Raw genomic sequence first — 25,799 nt, 5'->3', positions numbered from 1 at the left:
TATGCTTACAGCCATCACATCTGAAATTAAGACAAAGCATCCATTTATATTTGTTTCTCAGCAGTTGGCCCAAGACAGAAGGAACGTTTAATGCTGAGTTCAATGTCTGATAAGTATAAATGACAATTTTAATACAGCATAGCCAGAGGGGTGTAACTTGTGTACGGCCAAAATTCCACAATCTTTTAGACTGTCTATTTGAGTTGCACCCATTTTGTATGTGCCTTTGAGTGCAAATATGCAGGAAATTGCAAGTCATTGTCTTTTTGGGGTGGTCTCGGTCTTGCAGTGCCTTCTTTCGACCGTCTCACGACATATCATGTGTGAATTTGATTTTTAATCTGTAAAATAAAACTGTAAAATCAACTAGTGATTCAAGTTGAGTTTTTAGAAAGTATTTTATTGGAGTATTTCTTTTCACTGGCAGCTGGCTTTGGCTATTGTCCATAATTGGTGCAATAATTGCTTGTTTGGATGTGAGAGTTGTCATAAGCAGCTCAAGTTTAAAGTACCAAGTTCTAAAAGCTACAATGACTTCCCCCTGGATATGCTGTATTAAAATTTTCATTTTCAGTTATCAGACATGGGGTCAGCATTAAAAGTTTCACCAATCTTGACCAAATTACTGAATATAGTAACTATAAAAAGAAGGCTTTGTCTTAATTACAGATACTATGACTGGAAGCCCTTAGTGCAGAAATGTCATGTTCATTTCTAATGATGCCCAGTTTATTATTGTATAGTTGTATTCAAGAGCCAACTGATCAGAAGGTTGTTTAGCATTGTAAAAATTTTATAATTTTATCAATAACACAAATGAAGTGCTAGTAGATCTTGTTTGCTGTTAAAGTATATAGATTATATAAATTTGTTTAATGGCATTTTCTATTATGTTTCTGGTATCATTTAAAAAAAACCAGCAACATAAGTGCCATCATCTGACCCGTCTGCGAGCATTGAATGTTTTACGAATTGGTGTAGACTGTGATCGGATAATGTTTGGCAGTCTGTAGTAGGCTTTGAACTACCTTATGCAATATTTAAGGTTATTTTTGTGTCTATTTTCTGACTACATTTCTGCTACTGCTTTAGCTGTGTCAACATCACAGACTAAAATCTGTATTCCGCCAACATTTATATGAGTAGCACTAGCTAATCTAGGCATGACCTGCTGAGATGGTAGCCCTGATAATGAAATATTTATAAATAGAAATAATATAGGCCAGAATTTCACGCTCCCCCACTGGCATGGGGTGGGCGGTGAGGGGGTGGTGGGGGGGGTGCGTGACATTGAAGGAACGAGATTCCCTCCAGATTCTCACCCGCCCCAACCACACAACAATTTTACGCTGGGAAGTTCAAGACCTTGGATGGGAAGCATGTCCTTGCCCCATTTGAGGCCCTTGAGAGCCGTTTACTGCCCAGCCTCAATTTTTAGGCTAGCAGGAGGATTGACTTTGTGTGAGGGAAGCCTGAAAATCAATGGACTAAAGATCTCAGGCAGGTGGGGGTGCCTCCATCAGAAGCCTCCTTCTGAGTTGGGCGCTCCCCCACTTCCTCTTCAGCCTACTGCAGCTCTTGTCACAGCAGGGATTGGAGAGCTGGCTAGCAACTCTCTAAGGCAGGGCTTCCTCCCGAGTGATGGCGGAGGTCCCGTCTGCAACTATTTAACACTCATTCGAGTGTGAAATGGATGCGGGGCACTGTGAGTCGGTGGGGATGTTTTCCCTGTGAACTCTTCGGATGGCAGGAAGCGCGACTCTACCATCTGAAAAATTCAGGCCATTGAGATGATTCTTGAAGAAGTGATGGGGCTGTGACTGACTATTTCCTTTGGCAGCTTGTTCCATTATGGGGTTTCCCTTAGGAAGAAGGAATGTTGATACACTGTCTTGGAAACAAATAGCCTTTGTAAAAACAAAAAGCTAAAAGCTACTCCGGATGCTGGAAATCCAAAACAAAAACAGAATTACCTGGAAAAACTCAGCAGGTCTGGCAGCATTGGCGGAGAAGAAATTAGTACTGATTTCTTCTCCGCCGATGCTGCCAGACCTGCTAAATAGCCCTTGTAGTTTGTGTGGATGGCTACCTCGTGTTTTGTCATTACTGGAGGGCACCAGGTGCTTGTTTCTGTCAATTCCCTCCAGTCCATTCCATATTTTACAGAACACGGTCAGTCTATTTTTCTCCCTCTTTTGCTGTAATGATTCTCATTCCAAATCTTTGATCAAGGATGTAATGCTGGTGCATTTCCCACCCTGATTTGTCCAGAATCATGCAGCACACCTTTGGATCGCTTCAATCTTATTTCTATGTCTCATCGTATAAGGATCCCAAAGACCAACTTGCATACTCCAGGATTTTGGATGTAATCAAGAGTTCTCACTAAATGGGCTTTGCAACTCTGAATTGTTGCTTAAGAACTGCATTCAAGTAAGAGTTATTAAAGTGTTTTTTTTTACTTACATATCTTTGGATGTAACTTTTTTTTTCTTGCTAGTCGGGTTGTAATCTTTATCATGCATTATATTTTGTAGAGTGCAATTTGTACTGCAACTTATTGATATCTTTATGTACCACTGGCTTATTTCACTATTTTGTATGTGCATATTGAAGTGTACCAGAAGTCATAGATGTGGTCTAGGAAAATAACTGTGTAAGCTTGCAACATTGAAGTTTCAGCCTTTATTTCCCCTAACATAACACAAGTAAATGTTTGTACTGCAATCTTTAATGCACCTGGACAAGAGAACAATCTATTAATCCAGGATTCCTCATTTTGATACAGGAAATGTTCTGGAATTCTGTTTCTCAATGCTGTCATTCTTTTACTCAGTTTTATAGCACTTTTGCTCTTGTGTGCTTTACTTTTCACATCATCCTTTTTTGATCTTGTATTCATTCATCTATTTTTCCTCATGTTGTCTGTTTATAGTACTACATTTATTGACATGTAACCTCTGTCGAGTCTTCTGTTGATGTGCTAACCAATTGCTCGCAGTGGGCCAAGAATCAGATTTTAATTTTCCTCCTTCCTGCTCAGTTTCAGGAATGTAATTTTCTTGGATTAGAATATCTGCAATACCATTCCACATTAACTTGGCTGGTATGGGTTTTTCTCCTGACATTATGCTTGGTAGAAACCTGAAAACTAATGAAAGTTAAGGTCACAATAGGGAAGTTTAGGAGTCCGCTTTGAACGGGTGCTTGGTGACTTTTATGGATGTTGCACGGCGTCCTTTGCCAGGACGGGCGGATCTTTAGCCCTTTTTTTATTTATTACTGTTTAAGATTGTGTGCGTAGCTTCACCGATGGAATGTCAATCGTTCCTTTGGAGTTTTCCTTTCTCCCATGGTTTTTCTGCATTTATGTTTTCCAATCAGACAAAAATAAAACTTCTGTGTTTGACCTAAATTAATTTAATTGGATCTTGGTTGGGGGAATAAAGATAGGAACATGGGAAAGCACTGGACCAAAAAAGACTGCAATCCCTAATACTCCCTTAAATATAAGAAGGCCAAGCCAGTACAGGCAGTAAACTTAGATGGCCTGTCACCTTTGTGCTTTTGGAAACAGAGCCTGATCCTCCAATTTAAAAGTAGGTACACTACCAAAAAGTGAGTGTGCTCTTTAAAAATTAAACAGTGTTTGTACATATTACACTATAACACCCAACTTGGATATTTCCGATTTCTTGGTTTCCCATGCTGCTTCCCACCTGTGGCATTCTGCTGCTTCCTTGCAATGTTGGTGCTGCGCACTTTCTTCAGCTCCAATTTTCAGTATTCCATTCCAGACTTTGCTGGGGCTAGAGTTTGTCATCGTTGTCATCTGATCCTGAATATTTTCTCTGGCAGGCAGTGTCCTGTGCTTTGGGTGAAGAGTGGATCATGAGTTTCGTCGCTGTCTAGAGCTGCTGTCAAGTACTAAGGTTTGTAGTTGTTGGGTCCGTCCCTTCCATTTAGCAGAGGAAATTGTGGCTGCTGGAGGAGGTCAGGAGATAAGCACCAGGATAATTGAGCCCGGTCAACATGCATTAATTTGAACTTGAATTGCACAGAAAATAGCCATTTTTCCCCCCTATAAGCTGATGGAAATGCTGAAGTACACAGTAAAATGTTCTTGTTTAAACAGTGATTTTTTTTTTCTCTTTTCAAATTATGCTTTTTTCTTAATCTAATTTTGTTCTTGAGCCTGCGACTGTGTGACTGCTAATAACATTTCCAGAAATAAAAACAGAAAATACTGGAAGCACTCAGCAGGTCAGGTAGCACCAGTGGGGAGAGAGATGGTCAATGTTTCAGGTGGATGCCTTTCATCAGAACTGATGAGTACTTCCAACATTTTCTGATTTTATTTCCAGCATCTGTGTTATTTTGCTTTGTAACATAATTCCATGTACATGTATGTTGTATGTGTATTTGATTCCAAATGCCACTAATTCACTAATTCTCTAGGTATTCCTTGCAACATTAAAAATACGTGTTGGCCAGCGAATTCTCCCTTAATGTCAAGTAGCCAGCAAAAAAGCAAAGATGGGCAAAAAAATTCAAGGAAGGTCGCCCCCCATACATATTACCTTACATTATGGTTCCTCTATGGTCCAAATGGGGCTGAACAATTGCAGATGCAGGCTTCTGGAAGTGGAAAAAACAATGCAGAGTTTGATTGGAGGAGCAGCAAGCTGGGAGAGACAGAATCTGTGGAGCTGCTCCTCCAATCACAGATTCTGTCTCTCCCACGTTGGCTGCTCCAGCTCCTTCAATCACTCATCTCTTCCTGTTACAACGCCACCCTATTCCAATATAAAAGAAAATAATAAATATTTGGGTCTCGGCGCCATCGTCAGTGCATCTGGAGGGGGGAGGCCAGGCTCTGACTTTGTCTGAGAGCGTGTGCATGTGGGAGGAAGACACTGAGGAAGGAGAGCAGAAACTGTGGCGAGAAGGAGGCCTTTCAGGGTGAGAGAGAGGGCTTGTGGAACAGGCAACATTGCTCACTTTCACACTTACAGCTTATTTTATTTATTTATGTATATGATTCCCCAACTTCTTAAAAAAAAATCTTTATTTTTCCTTCTAAAACCCTCCTCTTGGGTCTGGCTTTCAAATTTACAAACTATTGCTGGAACAACAATAACCAAACAAACACAAAAAAGTTTAATCCTTTCCTCTTCTATATTAGTCCAACAAATTATTTTCTGAGTAAAGTTTAAAGTAGAGATATCTTGGGTAGAGGGAGAAAAATATTGCAGGGGAAATCCAGTTTTCTTTGTTCCCCTTGGGTGTTTTTGTAAATGCTTCCGCTATAGAAGTGTTTCTCTGTATTAAAGCTCTTTGGTTGTTGTACATGTGTTTCTTTTTTTGTAAAAAAAAAGTCTTGATGTGTACAAAAAGTTGGGAGTCCAGTTGATCCAGAAGAGCACGTTCTTCCAGGCCTTGAGTTTGCTTTAATATCAGCTACTGGATGAATATTACAGGGTGGAGGGGTTGAGTGAATGAAGGAAAGCTGTTTAATTGTGGTTGGATTCTTGGCTGCCTGCCCAGCACCAAGTCTCTCGTTTCTTTAATATCCTTTAATGGAGGTGTAGAGTGAGTTTGCAAATTCCTGCTTCGAGAGAAATTTGATTTCTAACTTAAAACTTTGGATCTGCCTCCAAGAAGCCCTGACGATCAAAAAGCAGCTCTCAAGAAAATCTCATAAAGAGCCCTCGAAAAAATTGACTCCTAATTCCATGTGACCTTTTTGATATACCAGTTTTGATTTGTGCTGATTAATTACAACTTGACAGTAAATGGTATTCTGTGTTCTTAGTTTTGAATGAAATTGCAAAGCTAGAACCTGGTAATCTGTAAACCAAACATCATAGCTTTCTACATTTGGACTTGAAACCGGAGCAGTGCACTCCTCTTTAGTTTGATACTGGCAGGTTTCTTCCTGAGGGTAGACTGTATATTCAGTTAACCTTCCCATTGCCCAATTTGAAGTTTAATCTCAGACATAATTGACAACTGGTTACCCAGACCTGTCGTTCCAGGAGTCAAGGTTGGGAAGAAGAGAATGAAAACTATGCAATATGAAAGCTGCTGGTCAGTCCATTCAAAACTATCATGGAATTTGAATTGGGTAAAAATACTGAAATGCAAACTGAGTTTACAATTTGTCATCCAGTCTTCCAAGTATGTTAATAGCCTTGTAATGTTTTCCTACTTGTCTGGTATTCAGAATGTATTGCACTCTGAGCATTCTATTTACTAGAGAATTGTGGCTGAAGTCATGTTTTGTAGATGCATTATAAATTTAAAATATGAATGAGAAATAAGTGCTTTTCTCAGCTCAGCAATTTTCACGGAGACTCCAGTGCTTCTATTTACTGTGTTTAAAGATCATTGCAATTCATTGTCATACAGTGATGAGTGAAGATAATTTTTATTGATCATGATCTTTATAGGGAGAATTTTGGTTAACTCATGCAAGCTTTGCCAAGTCCTTAAACCTTTGTAAACTTTGTAAGACCAGCGGGAGGATAAAAGAAAGGCCCTAAGATGAGAGCACAATGAGACTAGGGGAAGGGTAAAAGAGCAGACCACAGAGCAAAAGCACAGCAAGAGAATAAAAGAACAGGCCTCAGATTGAGAGCACAGCAAGACTGGCGAAAGGTCGAAAGAGCAGGCTAGAGGGCAAGAGCGCAGGAGACTGGTGAGAGAATAAAAGGACAGGGTATAGAGCAGGAGCACAGGAGACTGGCGGGAGAATAAAAGGACAGGGTATAGAGCAGGAGCACAGGAGACTGGCGAGAGAATAAAAGGACAGGGTATAGAGCAGGAGCACAGGAGACTGGCGGGAGATTAAAAGGACAGGGTATAGAGCAGGAGCACAGGAGACTGGCGAGAGAATAAAAGGACAGGGTATAGAGCAGGAGCACAGGAGACTGGCGAGAGAATTAAAGGACAGGGTATAGAGCAGGAGCACAGGAGACTGGCGGGAGAATAAAAGGACAGGGTATAGACCAGGAGCACAGGAGACTGGCGAGAGAATAAAAGGACAGGGTATAGATCAGGAGCACAGGAGACTGGCGAGAGAATAAAAGGACAGGGTATAGAGCAAGAGCATAGGAGACTGGCTAGAGAATAAAAGGACAGGGTATAGAGCAGGAGCACAGGAGACTGTCGAGAGAATAAAAGGACAGGGTATAGAGCAGGAGCACAGGAGACTGGCGGGAGAATAAAAGGACAGGGTATAGAGCAGGAGCACAGGAGACTGGCGAGAGAATAAAAGGACAGGGTATAGAGCAGGAGCACAGGAGACTGGCGGGAGAATAAAAGGACAGGGTATAGAGCAGGAGCACAGGAGACTGGCGGGAGAATAAAAGGACAGGGTATAGAGCAGGAGCACAGGAGACTGACGGGAGAATAAAAGGACAGGGTATAGAGCAAGAGCATAGGAGACTGTTGAGATGATAAGAGTTAGTGGGTTCAGAGCACAAAAGACCTGCGGCAGGATAAAGAGCAGGGCTGAGACTGAGAGCACAGCGAGAGTTTAAAAGAACAGGCCTGAGACCGAAAGCACAGGAGACTGACGAGAGGATAAAAAGGTTAGTGGATTCAGATTGCACAGAAGACCAGCGAGAGGATAGAAGAGTTAGTGGTTCAAAAACCAGAGAGAGGATAAGGACCGTGTTCCAAAAAATTGAAGCATAACATCACAGGAAAGCAGATAAGTGACTAGTTAGTGAGTATTTCTCTCTTTCTCTCTCTCATTTGTTCAAACTAGGAGCCGGGAAATTATTTTTTCCTTTCATAGAACGTGGGTGTCGCTGGCTAGGCTAATGGAAGTTAAAAATGACGACCTCAAAGATAGTACTCTAGATTACTCCCAGAGCCGTGCACCAGCCAGAGTAGAACTAAGAAGATGGGGAGGATCAATGCATGTCTTGATGCATGGTGCAGGAGGGAGGGCTCCACACTCTTGGGGCATTGGGACCAGTTCTGGAGCAAGAAGTACCTATTCAAAAGAGACATGTTGCACCTCAACAGAATGAGTTCCAATGACCTCACAGGGAAGTTCATTAATGTGGTTGGGGAGGATTAAACTAGAGGGCACATATAGAAATGCACATCACTGATCCATCTGGAGGAGTGAAAAACTTGTTAAAGGCGGCAAAACATTTGTTCAACATTCATTACAACTAAAAGGAAATGTAGTCTTTATCCTCTGGTTGTATCTACTAAGACATTGTTCACCTTTCAAGTTTTGAAGCAGTTGGGCTCTTGCTGTTTCAGCTATCTTTGTGTTGTTGCTTCTGTCTGTTTGTCTCTCCTTTTTATTTTATGCTTGTATGATCCCAGTTGATGTTACTACTGGACAAGTCAGATCCCTGGGAGGAACCTGGCTTGATAGATTCTAACTTTTATTTTTTTGTTTAGAAATGTTGAGGGTGGCCACAACAGAGTCACAGTCTGCTGATGAACTTTTAACAAAAGAATAAAACATTTATTAATCAAGAACAGATTAACTATATTACACTACTCCTTCATCCACACCTATACCTTTACAGATATATACAGATTCGTAAGGATAACACAAGTTACAACATCTACCTTACACTCTAATGTTCACAGTAAGTAGTCAGTCCATGTAAACCAATAGGCAACCTGTGGTCGGACACCCCACACACTGAAACCAAGTGACAGATGTCACCCAAAGCAGATGCTATGGATCTCTCATCAGCTCTCCCCAGATGCTTGTCACACTGTGAACAAACCAGTCTTACTGAACTCCGTCATTCTCCTGAGGGTTTCCAATCTCAATGCTCAAAGTACTCACCCTGGAAACTTCACCCAAACGACGCTTTCACTTGGATGTCTTCAACAAGGATCCACTTCCAAGGGTTTGAATTCTCCTTCCGATATTCTCCTCCCCTGGATCTCTACATGCATTCAGGCTTCACCCTCCACACAGACACGCAGATATTCGGCTGTGCTAAGCAGGACACCACTGCTTCACAGGCCTGTAGTAAGTCACCCACCTTTGGCTGTCTCGCCGGATCTTCTGGCTTCTCGCAAGCCCACTTCTGCCTTGATTCAGCTCACTGCAGCTTTCTGTCTTTAAATCAGAGCCCTTTCCTCTGCTCCTTACTTTAACTTCGTTGAACAGGATCTGTTCCAGATTCCTGTCCTTGTTCTTTGACTTAACTGTCTTCTTGGGACCTTTTCCTGTACCACTCCCTGGTTTTGGGACTTCCTTCTTTGCTCTTTGGAACCTGTTTCCTGCAGTTCCCTCTCCTATGTCCAGCTCCTTCTGGGATCTGCTTCCAACTGAAGTCAAACTGCTTTGCTGTTTCTCCCTGCATCTCTGTAGGTCTCCTGTCACTAGGCAACAGCACCTGTTTTTTTCTCTACAATGTTTTAACCTCCCATAACCACTAACCTCCTTGGTAACACAGCTTTTCACTTCCAAGGGTTGTAAAACCTCATTAAAATACAGGGCTTCAGACTTTGCTGACTCCATCTCACAGAGGAGAACCTCTAAATGAAACTAGACTGAGGCTTCACCCTTTTTAACGCAAGATTTAAAAAAAAATTAAAACTTAAAGCTATATCTTGTTCCTAACACCTACAAATACAAATACAACTTACTTAAAACTATCTCTAGTTCCTAACTATGCTTCTCTATGCTGCTCTGCTTTCTTTCTTTTCCAGGCGGGAAGTGGTGTGCCGTGGCAAAGAAGAGGGCTGTCTCAGACTGCGTTTTCCAGCCTTTGGGCTGGTCAGATGGGGAAGGGATTTGTGCAGGGCCATAAATCTTATTTTAGACTGGAGACACATGATACAGGAGCAATCAGGCCTGGGTTGCTTTGGATTCGGTGATAGAAGTAAAGGAATTTATATAACTATTTCCACGACACCAGGTCATCCCAAATCCCTTTATAGCCAATGTAGAATTTTTGAAGTATAGTTGCTGTTGGGTGTGGCAAGTGATTCTGCTGGGTTGATCAGTCAGATTTTGGATTCTGTGTCAGGGGAAAGAGTAAGGGATCTGACTATGGCTGCAGGCGTGTTTTGGGGAAAGGGAATCTGTGCAGGATGCAATACATCTTCTCTACAATCCTTTTCATTGTCCCATCAATGATATTGTCTTCCGTAACCTCTCCAATCACCCTCTTGCTCGTTGTAACCTCTATGCCACTTGTTACCTTAGCTTTTACCCTCAAGTATATTGTCTTTCCTTCACCACCATCTTTGCACGTTCTCTAATCTTTTCCATTGCTCTTCATTCCCACCACTCCCATTGTTTCACATTAAGGTTGATTTGATTGATGTTTTCAGGATATTTAAGGGAATAAGTAAGGTAAATTGGGATAAACTGTTTCTGTTAGTTGGACAATCCAGTGATAGGGGGCATGGTTTAAAAATTAGTTACCTTTCGGAAGTGAAATTATGAAGCATTTCTACATTCAAAGGGTGGTAGAAGTTTGGAACTCCCTTTCGCAAACAAAATTGATGCAAGATCAATTGTTAATTTTAAAACTGAGATTGATATATTTTTGTTTGCCCCATATCTCTTAATGCCTTTGGCTAAGGTGAGTGTAAGGAGTTAGGTTGCAGATCAATCATGATCTCAATGACTGGCAGAACAGGCTCGAGGGGTTAAATGGCCTACTCCTGTTCCTGTGTTCATAGCCTATCTTCTTTTGTTATCACTCCCACACATTTCTGCCATGCATTTTCTTGTTCCCTGCTCCAATCCCTCTCTCATTCTTGCCATATTACCACTGAGCCCTTACTGATCCCATACATCTTCTGAACCCCTCCCTTCTCATCTGCATTCCCTTTGACCACCCAAACATTTTCCCCTGAACCTTGCTCCTCATCTTCACTTCCAGTACTTTTCTCTGCATCCATTGTCTCCTTCCTCTTTCCTGCCCATCCATCTTGAATGGAAAGAGCAGATATCATGGAGCCTGGCAAGTAGGCAAACAGCTCCAGCAGGCTAACTGTGAACAGGATAGATCAATGTTTGATGCAAGCTCTGGGTTGGGGGTGGACCAAAGAGCAGTCAGTATGTAGAAAAAGTAAGCCTGTAATGGCAGTGAGAGCTGAGTAAATTGAGTGAAACAAAAGTAAAATACTGTGGATGCTGAAAATGCTGGAAATATTCAGCAGGTTATGCAGCTTATGTGAGGAGAGTAACAGAGTTAATGTTTCAGGTTGCTGACCTTTCACCAGAACCTAATAATTAAGTTTTAATACTGTAGTCATTGTACACTCCAAGAGATAAGATTAAGTGATTAAGTTAGTCATCACTCTACTATGAATTGTCCCCATTTGTATGCAATAGTTTTACTTTCAAATCCTGCATACTGTCAGGCTCATGCAATACAAACTTCTGAGCTATAAATGTGAACTTATGAAGTATAAACCCAAAATGGACACTTTCCTGTAAAACAAAAGGAGCTAAGTTGTCAGTTGACCCTTTCTTTCCTGCAAATACACATGGGGCTGCAAGAACTCTGGGCTAATCTTCATGTCTGCAAGTCTTGACATAGTCATTAAAATTCAAATGACCTTCCTGAACATATCTATGAGAAGTAATTAAAATGCAAACAACCCTTACTGTGATAATGGCTGCATTTCTCCAAATAATTAAAAAAAAACTGGATTCACAGTATTGTTGAATACTCTTTTGAGTCCAGGCTTGAAATCTGGAAAATGGGTGTATAAAGCTCCATCTTATTGAGATGATATGTCGATGAGTGATACCCAAACTCCAATGGCTGACAATAGCCTAACCATAAGAAATATGAGGACAATGGAAAGAGAGGCTCTGGTCACATGACAGAAATTATGTTTCTGATAAGCGGTTTTATAAGGCATATTTGATTCAGACAGGATCAGAAACATTTAAGCCGACAAAGGGAAGAGATCCTGTCTAAGGTCACCAACTTCAAACTACATGTAGGCAGAGACTCAAGTTGGCCTTGATCTCTCTCTACCTGAGGAATGTTTCGGGGCTTCGCTATTGCACCTTGACTAGGGCGGAATAAAAATAATCTGCTCTGACAAACGTAAAACAACAGCAAATCCATCCTCCTAAACCTCCAGAGCTTTTCTTCAGTGGACAAAAAAGGATCCCAGGCCTGCATCATTTCAAGTCTTCACCCCAGGGAAAAGCAAACGTAACAAAGAACTCTTGAAATCCTAAGACCTAAATTCATGCTACTTTGTTAATCACAATCTTTTTTGTATCTGTATGAGAGTGTGGGTGTAGTTATGTATATCTGGGTGTTAAAAAAATAAATATCTTTTAAAACTTGCGATAGGATTTGTCATTTGTCTGTTCCTGATAGTCATAGCATTCGGGTTGAAATACTTTTTAAAATATGCTGTCTTCAGTCGCTCAAGAGGTGGAAAAAAGGGAGCCATCCTTATCATATCTTCCCTGCCCATAACAATATGCAGAGGCTGCCTAGGCGAATTAACCAGGAAAAATGACATGGGAGACAGAACTTGGAGAAACTGGAATTACCTGGCTTTGGCAGTAATGATGGTTGGGTATAACGGCAAGTAGACATGCTTGTCTCTCTATTCAGTCTAAAATTAATATATAGGTATGACGGGGAGGAATGATAAGTGACATATGATAAAGCGTAAATGCAGCCAAAATGCTTGCTATCTGATAAACTTTCAATATACTGGTTAATCTGCGAAACTGCATAGCCTCACCCATCCCTCGCCCCTCACCCCACCCCACCCCAACAGTGCTCTCCTTCCTCTTCCTTCCCTAACAGTGCTCACCACGCCCCCCCCCTCCCCCAAGCCCCCAACAATGCTCACCCTGTCCCTCACCCCCTGCCGTTTTTCATCCTCTCCCTCACTCTGACAATGCTCAGTCCCCGACAATGCTCATGCACCCCCCAACAGTGCTGACTCTTCTGATGTCAGCTGGACCGCAGCCTGGGATTCCGCAATGTGAGTTAGGTGGGGAGTGAGCATTCTTAGGTGTGGGTGGAGGGAGCTGAACATTGCCGGGAAGTGCTGATGAGCATTGTTCAAACAGACTGGTGAGCAATGTCGGGAGGCCAGGATGAATGTTGCCAGGAGAAGATGGTGAGCATTGTTAAGGGGGGAATGGGTGGTGAACGTTTTCTGGGGGTTCGGGTGAGCATCATCGGGGTTATTGTGTATTGCTTTGACACCTGAGCTGATTAACTTCAATTTGCTTTCCCCAGCAGACTTTTCACCTGCTAGGAAAAGCTGTAAGTAAATCTGTGTAAAAACCAGGGTAAGTTTGGTGCAAAAAGCTCAAGTCTCCCTACTGTCGTAGGAATTCATGCAGTAATCTGGGAGGGCTAAAACTGGTAATTGGAAGTTTAAACTTCCCGCATAAAAGGTTTATCTACTTCTTCATGTTAAACATATGGATGGGCACTGCTATCCGTGTATTTGCGCGTGAAGGGACTTCGCCAGTGTCCTGCTGCTTATCATCGACTTGAGTCATTTGCAGTTCCCCATCTTCGAAGATTCAGGCCTGTAAGAATTACATTATGTTATATTCCTTCAGACAAACATCATTGGATGCCAAATAATTTTCCTGTTAATCCCCTGCTTTACTGGCTTGGACAATTGTCTTGTTTTACATTAAGGGTAGCTTTTGCAATTTGTAATTAGGAGAAAATATGGCTACTACCTTGAGATGCATCTGGACTTCTCTAGTCAACTTGAGTTTCCGCTTTGAATTTTCCCTCTTTATGTTGACTGCAACTTAGGATCAAGCTGACCTCCAGTTTAAAAGCAGGACAAGTATTCCCAAATGCAATGTGTACAGATGTTAACATTATACAATCCTGATGTAGGGTTTTTCTTTTTTGCTATTTGTAATGTAGAGGCCATGGGCTGTGGGAGGTCAGGAATTGTCTCACCAGCTTCTGGTTAACTCCAATGGGTATAGGACCAACTTGTTCAACCATTCTTCATAGGATAAGCCCTTCAACCTTTCTTCATAGGATAAGCCCTTCAACCTAGGAAAGAATCGAGTGAACCTTCTCTTTACTGCTTCTAACACAATTATTTGTTTTTTCAAATAAGGAGAACAAAACTGTACACGGTATTCCAGATGTGGTCTCACCAAGGCCCTGTACAACTGCAGTAAAACTTCCCTACTTTTATATTCCATTCCCCTTGTGATAAACACCAGCATTTAATTTGCCCTCCCAATCACTTGCTGTACCTGCATATTGACTTTCTGTGATTCATGTACCAGGACACTCAGATCCCAATGTACCACTCAGTTCTGTAATTTCCCCCCATTTAAATAGTTACAATGCTTTTCTATTCTTCCTATCAAATTGGGCAAGTTCACATTTTCCCACATTGCACTCCATCTGCCAAATTTTTGCCCACCCATTTAAACTGTCTCTATCCCTTTGCAGACTGTCTACCTCCTCTTGACAACTTATTTCCTACCTACCTTGGTGTCGTCAGCAAATTTAGCTACCGTACATTCGGTCCTATCATCCAAATCGTTGATGCAGGTTATAAATAGTTGAGGCCCAAGCACTGACCCCTGTGACACTTCACTTGTTACAGCTTACCAACCCAAAAAAGACTCATTTATCCCTACTCTCTGCTTCCTGTTGGCCAACCAATTCATTATCCATGCAATATGTTGCTCCCTACACCATATTGTCTTATTTTGTGTAGTCATCTTTGATGTGGCACCTTATCAAAAATGCCTTTTGGAAATCCAAGCACACCACATCTACAGGTTCCCCTTTATCCACCTTGCTTATTACTTTTTCAAAAAAACTCTAATTAATTAGTTAAACACAATTTCCCTTTACCAAAGCCATGTTGACTCTGCCTGATCACATTATGATTTTCTAAGTATCCTGCTATAACCTCTTTAATAATGGATTCTAGTAATTTCCCTATGAGAGATGCTAGGCTAACTGTAGTTTCCTGCTTTCTCTCTCCCTCCCTTTTCAGATAAAGGTGTTACATTAGCTATTACCCAATCTACTGGAACCCTTCCAGAATCTAAGCAGTTTTGGAAGATTGTAACCAATGCATTCACTATCTCACAGCCACTTCTTTTAAGACCTAGGATGCAGATCATCTGGTGCTGGGGACTTATCAACCTTTAGGTCTAATAGTTTTCCCAGCACCTTTTCCTTAGTGATGGCGATTGTTTTAAGTTTAGAGTCACAGAGACATAGAGGTCTACAGCGCAGAAAAGGCCCTCGGCCCATCGAGTCTGCGCCGGTCAAACAAGTGCCTAAATATTCTAATCCCATTTTCCAGTGCTAGGCCCATAGCCTTGTATGCCATGGCATCGCAAGTGCACATCCAAATACTTCTTCAATGTTATGAGGGTTTCTGCCTCTACCACCCTTTCAGGCAGTGAGTTCCAGATTCCCACCACCCTCTAGGTGAAAAAATTCTTCCTCACATCCCCTCTAAACCTCCTGTCCCTTACCTTAAATCTATGCCCCCTGGTTATTGATCCTTCCACCAAGGGGAAAATTTCCTTCCTGCCTACCCTATCTATGTCCCTCATAATTTTATACACCTCAATCATGTCCCCCCTCAATCTCCTCTGCTCCAGGGAAAATAACCCCAGTCTATCCAATCTCTCCTCATAACTAAAACTCTCCAGCCCAGGCAACACCCTGGTAAATCTCCTCTGCACTCTCTCTAGTGCAATCACATCCTTCCTATAATACGGATTCCAGAACTGCACACAATACTCTAGCTGTGGCCTAACCAGCGTTTTATACAGTTCCAGCATAACCTCCTTGCTCTTATATTCTATGCCTCGGCTAATAAAAAAGAGTTAAATGTGAGAACAGATTGCAGGAACTTATGTTGTGGTCCCTTGAGTTTAGAAAGTTGAAGGTTGATCATAGAGGTCCAAAAAATTATAAAGGGTGTCAATAGGGTAAATGCAGAACTATTCCCTCTGGTGAGGGAATTCAGGACAAGGGGGCATTATCTTAAATATAGAGCTAGGCCATTTAGGACAAAAATTGGAAGCACCCTCCCATTCATCTTTTGAATTTCAAGTATCTTTGGGAAGTTTTCTAAGTCACCTAGTGAAGACAGGCACAAAATACCTGTTTAATGCCTATACCTTTTCCTTGTTTTTCATTATCAATTCCTCAGATTCACTCTTTAGAGGATCAACGTTAGCTTTAGTTATTCTTTTCCTATTTAAATACTTGTAGAAATTCTTCTCTGTTTTTACATTACCAGCTAGCTTTCTCTCATACTCCACTTTCTTCTTCATTTTTGTTTAGTCATTCTTTGGTCAGATATTAAGAACCTTTAATCTTCTAATCTTTGCAGATTTGTACAGTGTTACTTTCAACTTGATTCAATCTTTAACTTCTTTATTAAGCCACAGATAATGCATCCTTCTCGGAGAGTTTGTTTCTCAACTGGGACAAATCTTTGAAGAGAGTTATTTAATATCTCCTTAAAGGTCTGCCATTGCATCTCTGTTGTCCTACCTTTTAACCTGGTTTCCCAGTTCACTTTGGCTAGCCCTCTGCCTTCATACCCACACTCCATCCCTTCAAACTGAACATGAAATTCTATCATGTTATGAGCATTGTCATCTAACCGTGAGGTTATTGATTAATCCTTTCTGATTGCTCATTACCAGGTCTAGAATAGTCTGCTCCCTGATTGGTTCTAGAAAGTACTGTTCTAAGAAATCGTCCCAAGTACACTCTATGAACTCATCTTCCAGGCTACCTTTACCAATCTGATTGATCCAATCTACATGTAGATTAAAGTCACCCATGATTATTGCAGTACCTTCCCTACATGCCTCATTTATTTCTCCCTATATACTCTGCCCTCGTGTAACTACTGTTAGGGGGCCTATAAACTACTTCCACAAGTGACCTTTTACACTTACTATTTCTTATCTCTACCCAAACTGATTCTACATCTTGGTCTTTCGAGTTAAGGTCATCTCTCACTACTGTACTAATGACATCCTTAATTAACAGAGCTATCCCACGACCCTTTCCTAGCCTCCCATCTTTTCGAAATGTCAAATACCTTTCAAAATGCAGGTCCCAGCCTTGGTCACTCTGCAACCATGTCCACATGATGGCTGTCAGGTCATACATATTTATTTCCATCTGTGCTAACAATTTATCTATTTTGTTATGAATGCTTTATACATGCTGGACACAAAGAGCCTTTAACTCTGTCTTTTTACTATTTTTGCAATCTCTGGCCTTAACTGCTGGTGCACTCAAGTTTGTATCTCTGTCCCTTCCTGGCACACTCAGGTTATCTTTACCCAAATTGTTACCCTGCTCTAGTAGCTCATTGTTACCCTTTGATTTACAACATCACTGCTTGCTTATTCCTACAACCACCCCACCCTCAACTTCTCTCTCCCCCCGCCCCCCACCTTAGACCAGCTTATATTTCACCTTTCTCCTAACTATACTTCAGTTCTGCCGAAGGGTCATGAGGACTCGAAACGTCAACTGTTATCTTCTCCACCGATGCTGCCAAACCTGCTGAGTTTTTCCAGGTAGTTCTGTTTTTGTTTTGGATCTCCTCTCACACGATCCCTTTTCCCCCACTATTTAATTTAAAGCCCTCTCTAACATCCTAGTTATATGGCTGGCCAGAACACTGATTCCAGCACGGTTCAGGTGAAGCCTGCCCCACTGTATAGCTCCCACTTTCCCCAGTACTGATGCCAGTGCCCCATGAATTGAAAACCATTTCTCCCACACCAATCTTTGAGCCACACATTCATCTCTCTAATCTTATTTACCCAACGCCATTTGGCATGTGGCTCAGCGTAATCTCTGAATTATAACCTGACAACCGATTTAAGATTGTCAGTCAGGCTCACAGAACATGTACACACATTGCATCTGTTTCAGCTATACACCAATAAGTGATAGCCATTCGCTGGCTCATTCCCTAGGGCAATGTCTTGACCAATCAGAGTCAAGCTGCCTGGTTTAAATTTCAAACAATGCTTGGCAATAAACTGTCAATCGCCATCAACTGGTGTATTCTCCATGACAATGACTCTAACAATCAGAGTCCACTCAGTGATGAGCTGCTGTCTTTGTGCTTGCTTACTAATTACTGGCATGATTCCAACTCTCTAGCTGCTCTGAACAGAATACCACTACTCACAGGCTTTTCTTTGCTCCCACCTGCCAGCTTCACTTCAGCTTCACTGAGCTGAGAACTGCTCTTGGGCATCTCTGAATTCCAGTCTCTCCAGTTGCACCGAGCAACTACTGATCCTGGCCTTCTCTTATTCCCAGCTGCAGGGAGCTAACAACAACACTTCAGCTGCATGGAGTGAGCAACTTTCTGCTGCCTCCTCAGCTCCAGACTTAAAACTGTTCATGTGGCCTCACTTTTCATGTTGCCAAAAACTCTGTCACCTGGTCACATTTTTCATGCCAAAATCCCAGTTCTGTGGTCAGGATTTTACTTTTTTAAAAAAAAATGGCTTCAGACATCTTTCGTGCCTACATGGCCTGTCTCCCCGCCGCTCTTTGCGCTGGAGCCCCAGGCATGCTGGGAGGTGTTGTCCTTGGCATCAGCCTCAGCCATCTCCCAACGGTGTATCGTAACACTCCCCTCTGCGCCCTGCAGTTCCTCCAACAGCATGACCCAGAGTGGCAGGTAGCATTGTTAGATTACCTCGCATCCTGCCTACAATACACAGCAATCCCAGCCCTTAGTCTTGATTGAGAGGATACAAGGGTTTGTCTGGTGCAGAAGCTGCTGGACTAGGATAGGTGGGAGGAGCAGAATGGATGGAGAGCAGGAGGAAAAGATGGGAAACGGGAAGACAAGCAGAAAGACCCCTTCCTTTCCTCCATCTCTCCTACCTTTGATTATCCTCTTAACCCCCCCCCCCTTTGATCCTCCTACCCTTAACTTGCTTATACACAAAACTATATCCTATAATGGTATGTGTAATCTGTGTGATATATTTGTCTATGTATGCATGTTTAGGCAATGCTTTTTCCCCTAATCTGTAGTGAATCCGTTGTGTTTACAAGTGAGGCGTAATTTTACTGGGTAATGGAATTTTTAAACTTTACTTCAAAATTGCTTTCATTACTCACAGCTCAAATGTAGCATATCCTGCTTTAAAATAAAGGCATTTTATCATTACAATACTACAGATGGCAGAGCTTAATTTGACACCAGAATTGAGGTTAAATGAGATGGCTTAGTTTGTTTTGGAGGTGCCCTTTTTCTACCTAAAGAATTGATTTTCCTCGATCTTTGGAAGAAACTGTGCTGCTGTCAGCAAGTTAAAATTACTGTTCCAGCTGCTATTTTTTCTTGCCACGTGAAGGCTAAACAAGCACATTAGCAACATAGTGCATTTGCAAATTTACTTGTGCTGAACTGTTTCTCAATTTCTCAGGTACTATGGAATAAATAGTATAGATTCCATGGCATTTGGAATTTAATATTTATAATTTAATCTGTTAAACTACTTCTTAACCCCCTCCCAAATGAAGTGTCCTAATCCTAGCTTCAGAAGTGTGAATTTCAGTATTTCATACAGCTATTGCGTTGGCCACTCTGTTAGTTTAGTGTTAGATTATGGACCATTTTGAGTTGTGGCCTGCAGCTACTTAGAATTGAGTTGAAACTTCCCAAGCTTGTTAAAGGAGATTTTGTCCTACTTGTCTGAATTGAACTCCACTAGCACGCTACATAGGACTCCACCTAAATCCTGAAGTTGAAAATAGTTTGCTAATCTCCCTTACACTGTCAGCAGTCTTTGCCAGAAAGAACAGGCTATTTCATATGATTTTCTTGAAACATAGGAGAATGTGTAGTTCAGAGAGCAGCACTCTTCCATTTGCCTACATTTGGACAATTTAAAATTAACTCAGTTCACATTAAGTGATGAAAATCCCACCATCAATCTTCTCTACGGCAATAATCAAAACTGAATAGTGCTTGTAGCTGTGTTGTGGAAATAAACACCAGTAACTTGAATATTTGCTCTAAATTAGAAAGGTTATCCAATCAATAGCTGTTCACACAGACCAAGAAATGCCCAAGTTTGATCCCAAGGGTTGTGCTGAGGGTAACTGTAAAGGTGTAGGTGTCTGACTGAACAAGTGGAAAATTGGCCAGTATTCCTGCTCTGGATGGCTGCTGTTGGAAATGGGCTTCTGTGGACATCAGGTGAGAAGAGTGTTGGGTTTGACTGATGAGCTTCACAGGCAAATAGCTTGCCAACTGTCACTGTTTAATCTGACATGTGAAGGTAGCAATTGTATGATGATCTGTTTAAAATATGTAATCCTGTGCCAGAGGATGACATTCGTGCAACCAGCAATTGGTCAATTCGTTCATGAGGTGGCATGAGGGGATAGTTGTGAAGCTGCATCTAACTCTGCTGCCTATCAAGTACTTGGGGTGATTATATATTTAAAATAACAGTTGTACTGATGCTTAACAAAAAATATATGATTTCTCTTTTTTCTTTGTCTTTTTAAGCCTTTCCTGTGTCAAGCATATTCTCTAGTTGATTGAGTTGGCAGGCAATCTGCTTTCGGATCTGTTAGCAATTGTGGAAGTGTGGCACAGATTGACTCACCCCCTTGAGTGCATCACTTCTGCTTGATGCCTTTGTCCCACTAGGTCGGGGGAGCCCAGCTAAAATTCAGAGTATTCTGCCATATGCTACCACGCTGAGGCATGCAACCTTCATTTTTCTTTTTTAAGAAAAAAGGGTTTTGCAACAAGTACAGAATGTCATTGCATATTGTTAGAATATGAATAACAGCACAACCGAGTACCGTTTTTAAAAAAAAGAAAATTGCAAGTCAAGACTGAACCACATGTTGGTAAAAGTAAACTTGAACAGGTAAAGCTTTGAACTTGCTCAACGTGTTTGAGAAGTTGCATAATGGTAAAATAGAATTTAGTTTGAATTCTTGATCTAGGACATTTCAGTTTGGATTGATTTATGATGATTGGAATACTAAGCTACGATGGATGTAATAAAAATAAAGATTTTCTTAAACTTGTTCTGTTTCTTGATATTTCTGAAAGCGTTGTTTAATTGCAGTTGTGTTCTGCTTACTTAAAAGGCATTTATCATTTTAGAATACCAGCATTTAGACATCAATAATAGGATTATTTCTACTGGAGCAGGGGCAGATAGGAAGGAGAATCGATAGAGATTTTTAAAATTGACGGATTTTGATAGGGTAAATCCAGAAGGTTTGTTTCCTTTGAGTGAGCGTTAATAACTGGGGTCAACAGTTTAAAATTATTTGAAGAAACGAGAGCTGTTAAGAGTTTGCTCCTGTTATAAAGCTTTTCAGCTGGTATAAGGACCCTTTCAACTTTTAAGGGAGAAGTAATTAGAATATATGGCACAGAAACAGGCCATTTGACCCAATCAGTTCATGCTGGTGTTTATGCTCCACTCGAATCTCCTCATCTAGATCTATATCACCCTCTAGCTTCTTCTCCCTCATATGTTTGTCTAGCTTCCCCTTGAATGCATCTATACCAATAGCTTCAAACACTCCATATTCTCACCACTCTTTGGGTAAAGAAGTTTCTTGTGGATATTTTTAGTGACTACCGTAGACTGATGGCCTCTAGTTATGCTCTTCCTGAGAACAGGAAACATTCTTTCTGCATCCACTCCATCAAAACCTTTCATAAAAAGATCTCTATTAGGTCACCCCTAAGCTTGCTTTCTTCAAGCGAAGAAATATCAATCCTTTCTTGATATGTTTATCCAGGCATTTTTTGATATCATCTTTGTAAATCTCCTCTGCACCCTCTCTATATCCTTTTTACAATATGGTGACCAGAACTGCATGAAATACTCTCAAATATGGACCAATCAAGGTTTAGCATAACTTTCCTACTTTTCAATTCTTTCCCTCTAGAAATAAAGCCTAGTGCTTAGTTTACTTTTTTAATGGCCTTGCTAACCTGTGGCACAACTTTGTGATTTGTGCATTTGTACTCCGAGATCCTTTTGCTCCCCCATCCCAACTAGACTTGCACCTTCCAAGTGATAAGTGACCTCCCTATTCTTCCTACCAAAATGTACTACGTCTCATTCATCTGTGTTGAATTTCATTTGCCAATTATTTGCCCATTCTGTAAGTTTATTAATGTAGATAAATAACCATTTGAAGTAGAGGAAGATACAGGACTCTCGGGAAAGACCAGGGATCAACAGGATTAGTTTTAGTTTTGGATTGCAAAGAGCTGGTATGGACTGGATAGGCCATTTGTCCGCCTACTATGCTGTTAGCCTTTGTGGTTAAGGTGAACATTCAACAGGATAAGAAAACAATACATAATATGCTTCACAAAATTTCACATGGTTATGCATAAAACTTTATTATAATGACCCCGTTGGAATGGCAAACAGGAACACTCATGTCTTGCCACATATTACTGTTCACTAGCTGATGTTATCCTGTATTCATGTTTACATTTACCATTGTATATTTCATTAATTTACCAGTAAGTAAAACCTCTGGCTTGTTGTCCAGGGAAGTAATTAGTTAAAAGCTTTAATCTGGAAAATCTAACAGATTTCCAAATGAGATTTTAACCGTAAGATTTATGTGTATATGATCTGCAGTTAATCATGTTTAAACTCTGAATCACAGAATTAGAATAAAAATAATAGTCTGAAATGCATTAAAAGTTCTTATTCCTGTGTTGCCTGAGAGTAAATATATAACATATGTTAGGCAGTGACCGTTTCGTCATGTGAACTTGGGTTCAAACTCAGGCCACGCTTTTGGAATAAAACAAATTTTCTCTGGGTCCTAAGTCCTTGTACAAACTCAACCACTTCACAGAACACCAAGCTGCCCAGAAAATCTTAGTCAAAGACTACAGATTGGTAAGAGAAAAAGAATGATGCCAAGCATGCTCCTGTTAGTACTTAAAAGATGTACAGGCATTGATGTACATGCCTCTTTTGATTTTTCTTTTTACAAAAACTGTGCACAATGTTAGCAAGCACTTTTGTTTGTTTTGTCTTTCTAGCTATACCACATGCCCAGTGATCTAAGGTGACGTGATACAACCATCCTTAATTGGTCCTGAGGGTTCAAAATGTGTTAATAGCCTATTCATGAAAGGTAAGATTTAACTCCCTTCTTTCAAAAGAACACACAGGTATTGATTTTCTGAATTTGTTTGTCTTAGTTTAAGATGATTTTTCTAATTTTGCGATGTGTTTACAGGTTACTTCACTTGAAAGCATTTAGTTTAAAGGCAATTTATTGCATGTACTAAATTTGTTAAGTAACAAAAAAGGTGAATTACTGACAATTACCTTGGAGGGGTGTAGGGAAAGCCCATTTTAAATAATATTGCAGCTGTTTTTTTTAAAAGTGAAATCAATAGATGCAAGATGAAACCAAATCCCCTTCATATCTAAGTTTTGCTGATCGTAGGCCTGTATAAACTTATAATATGAACCTTGCCTTCAAAGTTAAATAAAACGTATAGATATTTTGGTTACAAACCTACAATGGCATTTGGGAAACAAATATACTCAGCATTTCTGGGACAAATGAACATATGAATTAGAAGCAGAAGTAAACCACTCGGCCCCTCAAGCCTGCTCTGCCATTCAATAAGATCATGGCTGATCGGATTGTAACCTCAACTCAGCATTCCCATTTATCCCCCGATAACCTTTCATCCCTGGCTTATCAAGAATCGATCTAGCTCTGCCTTAAAAATATTCAAGGAGTCTGCATCTACCGCCTTCTGAGGAAGAGTATTCCAAAGACTCTCAACCCTCTGAGAGAAAAAACTTCTCTTCATCGCTGTCTTAAATGGGCAACCCCTTATTTTTAAACAGTGCCCCCTAGCTCTGGATTCTCCCACAAGAGGAAGCATCCTTTCCACATCTACCCTGTCAATACCCCTCAGCACCTTGTATGTTTCAATCAAGTTGCCTCTTGCTGCCTAAGCTCCAGCCGATACAAGCCTAGCCTGTCCACCCTTTCCTCAAGACAGTCCTCCCATTCCAGTTGTTAATCTAATAAACCTTCTTTGAACTGCCTCTGGACTAAATGGATTAAAAAGACCTGTTACAATATGGGTTAATTTTCAATTTTTATTGTAGCCATTTTCAACACGAAGGCCAGTTTCCATAGCAGGCACTTCTGGTAAACTAAATTTTAATTGTATGTACAAAACACTTAGAATGATGGCCTTCTAAATGAATAGCAAACCCTTTTGCTTCTCTTTAACTCCTCAGAATCAACAGAAAATGTCAACACAGCCAAGAGTGTATAGTTCAAACCAAAATCATAATGGCTTGGATTTTGTGGTCAGCAGCGAAATGGTACCATTGTTGTTGACTGCACAGAGAAATACAAGCTGGTTTGTTGGCTGCAGCAAGAGTACTGAGAGAAAAAGTGAAGTCTTCCAGCATGTCAAATTGCTGGTGAAGCCGTGCCCCTTGGTGACATCACGAGCTGATGACCTGCCCCTTGAGGTTAGCCCAGCTCAACAGCAGAGAGACATACACCAGACCCAGAGAGAGTTGAATGAGATGCAGACAGGCAAACACATACACAAAGGGAGAGAGACTTTTTAAACACCAGATAGAGAGAGAAAGGGAAAGAAACCCCCAGATCTAAGAAGAGAAAAACATAGACCGTGTGGGTTGAGGCAGAGACAGAGAGACAGACAGACACGTAATCAGATGGAGGGACTGAAGCCCCAGTCCTGGAGGGAGAGACTGAAGCCCTGGTCCCATAATGTAATTGTGCTGAATATCCCAGGGAGGCTCTATGACCGCTAATATCAGCTTTAAGAAAGTAGACATGAAAATCATCGTAATTGGTAGGCAGTAAGCCCAAATTCCTGAAGTGGCCCAGTGGGACCATTGGCGTTTGCATTATTGGGACTGTAAAATCTGCTAATTAGTTTTGATTAAGGACATGTAACCTAGAAAGAAAATTATTGTTGAACAGAATGAATGCAATAAAAGTCTGATAACTTATTGTTTTTGAATTGTTTTAGAGATGAAAACTAGCAGCCCTCAAATGTAACTTTCATAAATTTGACCATGTGCCTTTGATAAAAAGATTTTATGTGGGAGACACTTAGTGAGTCCCTGTAGCCTATGATAAAGGTCATAAAGAACCTTGGCTTTAAAGCTGATGATATGCATCTTTTGGAAATTTGATTGTATTTTTGTGGCATGTAGTATTTTGAATATATAACAATTGTTCTTACATCAGTGATTTACTGTGCCAAAATGTGCCCTTGTACAATATGTAAATGTTTTGGCTGAAGAACTTTGAATCCTGAATTGTGTCAGATCTGTAACATTGTTGGCTTTTATTATTCATTCATGGGATGTGGGTGTCGCTGGCTTGACCAGCATTAATTGCCCAACCCTAATTGCCCTTGAGCTGGTGGTGAGCTGCCTCCTTGAAATGCTGCAGCCCATGTAGTGTAGGTACACCCACAGTGCTGTTAGGGAGGGAGTTCCAGGATTTTGACCAAGCAACAGTGAAGGAGCGACGATATATTTCCAAATCAGAGTGGTGTGTGGCTTGCAGGGGAACTTATAGGTGGTGGTGTTCCCATGCATCTGCTGCACTTGTACTTATAGATAGCAGCGGTAGTGGGTTTGGAAGGTACTGTCTAAGGAGCCTTGGTGAGTTTCTGCGGTGCATCCTGTGGATGATACACACTGCTGCCACGGTGTTGCTGGTGGAGGGAGTGAATTTTTGTGGATGGGGTGCCGATCA

At 41.0% G+C, this 25,799-nt stretch overlaps 1 protein-coding gene across 5 annotated transcripts in view; it reads left to right on the top strand.

Moving 5' to 3' along the window:
* tbl1xr1a (TBL1X/Y related 1a) overlaps positions 1-25,799 on the top strand; it is a 194,653-nt gene that overhangs the window by 123,706 nt on the left and 45,148 nt on the right. For all 5 annotated transcript variants that reach the window (XM_078563841.1, XM_078563836.1, XM_078563840.1 and 2 more), the window contains one exon: positions 23,065-23,159. In XM_078563841.1, the coding sequence (XP_078419967.1) occupies positions 23,153-23,159 (7 nt within the window). In that variant the 5' untranslated portion in view covers positions 23,065-23,152. The remainder of the gene's footprint in view (positions 1-23,064; positions 23,160-25,799) is intronic.

The sequence above is a fragment of the Cetorhinus maximus genome, chromosome 19 (assembly GCF_964194155.1).
Source record: "Cetorhinus maximus chromosome 19, sCetMax3.hap1.1, whole genome shotgun sequence".
Lineage (NCBI taxonomy): Eukaryota > Metazoa > Chordata > Chondrichthyes > Lamniformes > Cetorhinidae > Cetorhinus > Cetorhinus maximus.
The sequence above is the reverse complement of the archived record's forward strand: the minus strand, read 5'-3'. Positions and strand labels throughout refer to the sequence as shown.